General features: G+C 40.7%; 1 protein-coding gene across 1 annotated transcript in view; it reads left to right on the top strand.

The window, feature by feature from the left end:
- Window positions 1-199: 199 nt before the first annotated feature.
- Window positions 200-2,407, top strand: part of SARC_08693 (hypothetical protein) — a gene marked incomplete at both ends in the record, with an annotated part of 4,508 nt that continues 2,300 nt past the window's right edge. Inside the window, 4 exons of the mRNA XM_014297316.1 lie at window positions 200-304; window positions 929-1,012; window positions 1,246-1,307; window positions 1,893-2,004. Coding sequence (XP_014152791.1) covers window positions 200-304; window positions 929-1,012; window positions 1,246-1,307; window positions 1,893-2,004 — 363 coding nt within the window. The remainder of the gene's footprint in view (window positions 305-928; window positions 1,013-1,245; window positions 1,308-1,892; window positions 2,005-2,407) is intronic.

Here is a 2,407-nt window from a genome sequence, read left to right as displayed (position 1 = left end):
TATATATATGTAATAATTGTAGTAATACTATTTGTAATAATAATAATACTAATCATAGACATGCGAGTGTCTATTATACATGGTGAAAGCTATGACACCGTCCTGCTTGGGCTGCTACAGTGTATCGTATGCGTTTCAAAAAGGGATCACGAAGTTTCAAATAAGCGTGCACACGTCGCTGTACTCACCGTCCCTTTATATGTCTTCATTTGCCTATCGTCGATCAGCCGTTATGAATGGAGCTAGACTGGGCCTGTTTGAGCCCATTAAAAGCAAACTAAACGAACTGGACGTACATGGAGAGGTATGAGGAACTACACGTTGTTGACGAGAACGACACGTTTGTACGTATGGAATACTATGCACAATTATATTATTACAATTAGATTATTTTATTTATTTATCAATAGGTACGTGTGGAGTATTGCTGAAGTGTTAAATTCGTATCTCTATACCAAACGCGTGGATAGTATCGCGAGGGTACATAAATCATATGCTCAATGGTATCTAAATAGGCACACTCTCTGCAGTAGTATGCCAGCGTTACAAGTATGTCGAATTCTCGAGTGGAATGATTACGTCCTTCACTATCTATTCGATTTCTTCGTCTGTCACGCCTTCAATATCCTGCTAACGCTTACACAAGAATGAGATAATATGCATTCTTCACAGTGCTAGCAGCCCTTACGCCTGTAGAGCTCTACCGATGATGTGGCTCAACGAAGCCGCCGTTTCAAAACGATATAATCTCTATTTTGTACACTCACCTTACATACCCCCATTGTACTAAAGAATAGAATCACCTCGCATCGACTTTGTGAGCGATAATCAATGACCAAATACATAACATAGCAACGCAAAGCACAAAATACATAGCATAGCAACGCAGCGCATGTCTTCATATGATGTGTTCTGTTGTTTCTGACAGCACGTACTGGGATGTCGAGTGCTTGCTGGCAGCTCAGCGGGTGCCATCGGAGCCGCCATTGGCTCGCCACTATATCTCGCTAAGGTATGTATGACTACGCATGTGTAGTCGATGTGCATGTCTTCACACTCGTTGAAGTACGTTCTCCAGGCGATTCCGCTCTCGATCCGATATTCGATATGTATACACTTACATACATCTTTGTATGTCAGATTGATGTGCATAGATATTGGTTCGAATCGACACTGATGCCTGTGCTTGGCCGGAACAAATATTATTGAACCTTTACCTCTGCACACTGGTGGGTTGCTATACAGACTAGGATGCAAGCGAAGAGCTCTGGCAAGTACCACTACAAGCATACCCTGGACTGCTTCAGGTATACACAGTGGGTGAACCTGATTGTTTGAAAGCAGCGTCTACTATCATGATACTAAGGGAGCTTAGGCCATATTTGGCTATTATTGGCTTGCATCAAGCCGATTCAGGGTTTTAATTAGAAATGTCGAATTGTATGCGTAAATGCACATGTGTGAAAGAACCCTTTTTTTACCACACACATTAGAGTACACATGCTTGTATCTCGCATCAGAAGAGCCGCTTGCATCAATTTCAGCATGGCACACCATATACTGTGCTGGAAGCGATCGATGCAGCTGAATTCTGGGGGTGTGTAGCAAGTACTTGTGTACATATATAGATATCTGCAGGCATCAAAACATTTCAGGAATGGTATTTATAAATGTGGTTATATTCATACGCTTCTGCATCTTCCCATTCGGGTAGGAGCATATACGCAACGAAAATACTCAAATAGCTTCAATACCTCATCGAAAATCAGCTTTACACAGGAATTATATATATATATATATGTATGTATGTATATATATATGTTTACATATATATATATGTGTGTGTGTGTGTGGTTATATTCACACGCTTCTATATCTTCTCATACTTTTAGGAGCATATACACAGCCGATGGCATACGGGGGTTGTGGCGGGGTGTGACCGCTTCGATCCCAAGAGTGGCGGTTGGATCGGGTATCCAGTTATCGACTTATGACACTACTAAGGTATGCTTCTGATATATGATATGATACTACAGTTAAATACGTATACGCTTACCTCGTTACGTTATGGTAACCCAGAGGAGCATATGTTGATCGTAAACAGGTAGAGTATTGGTATTGAAACGGTGGATAGAACAGGTCTGATCTACTATGAAGGACAGTCGGACTATCCTATATTATGAAATAGCTATATGAGATATTTATCTATAAGCCACACCCCTGTCTGCGTCTACAATACTTTATGACACCACTTAAGTACAATTGCCTTATGATCATCTTGTACAACCTATTGATACCGTTATTCTGTCTACGTCTACTATACTTCATGACACCACTTAAGTATAATTGCCCTATGATTATCTTGTACAATCTATTGATACCGTTATTCCATGGGGCTGCTGAATAG

The sequence above is a fragment of the Sphaeroforma arctica genome (assembly GCF_001186125.1).
Source record: "Sphaeroforma arctica JP610 unplaced genomic scaffold supercont1.806, whole genome shotgun sequence".
NCBI classification, from domain to species: domain Eukaryota; class Ichthyosporea; order Ichthyophonida; genus Sphaeroforma; species Sphaeroforma arctica.
This window is presented reverse-complemented; position numbering and strand designations above follow the sequence as displayed.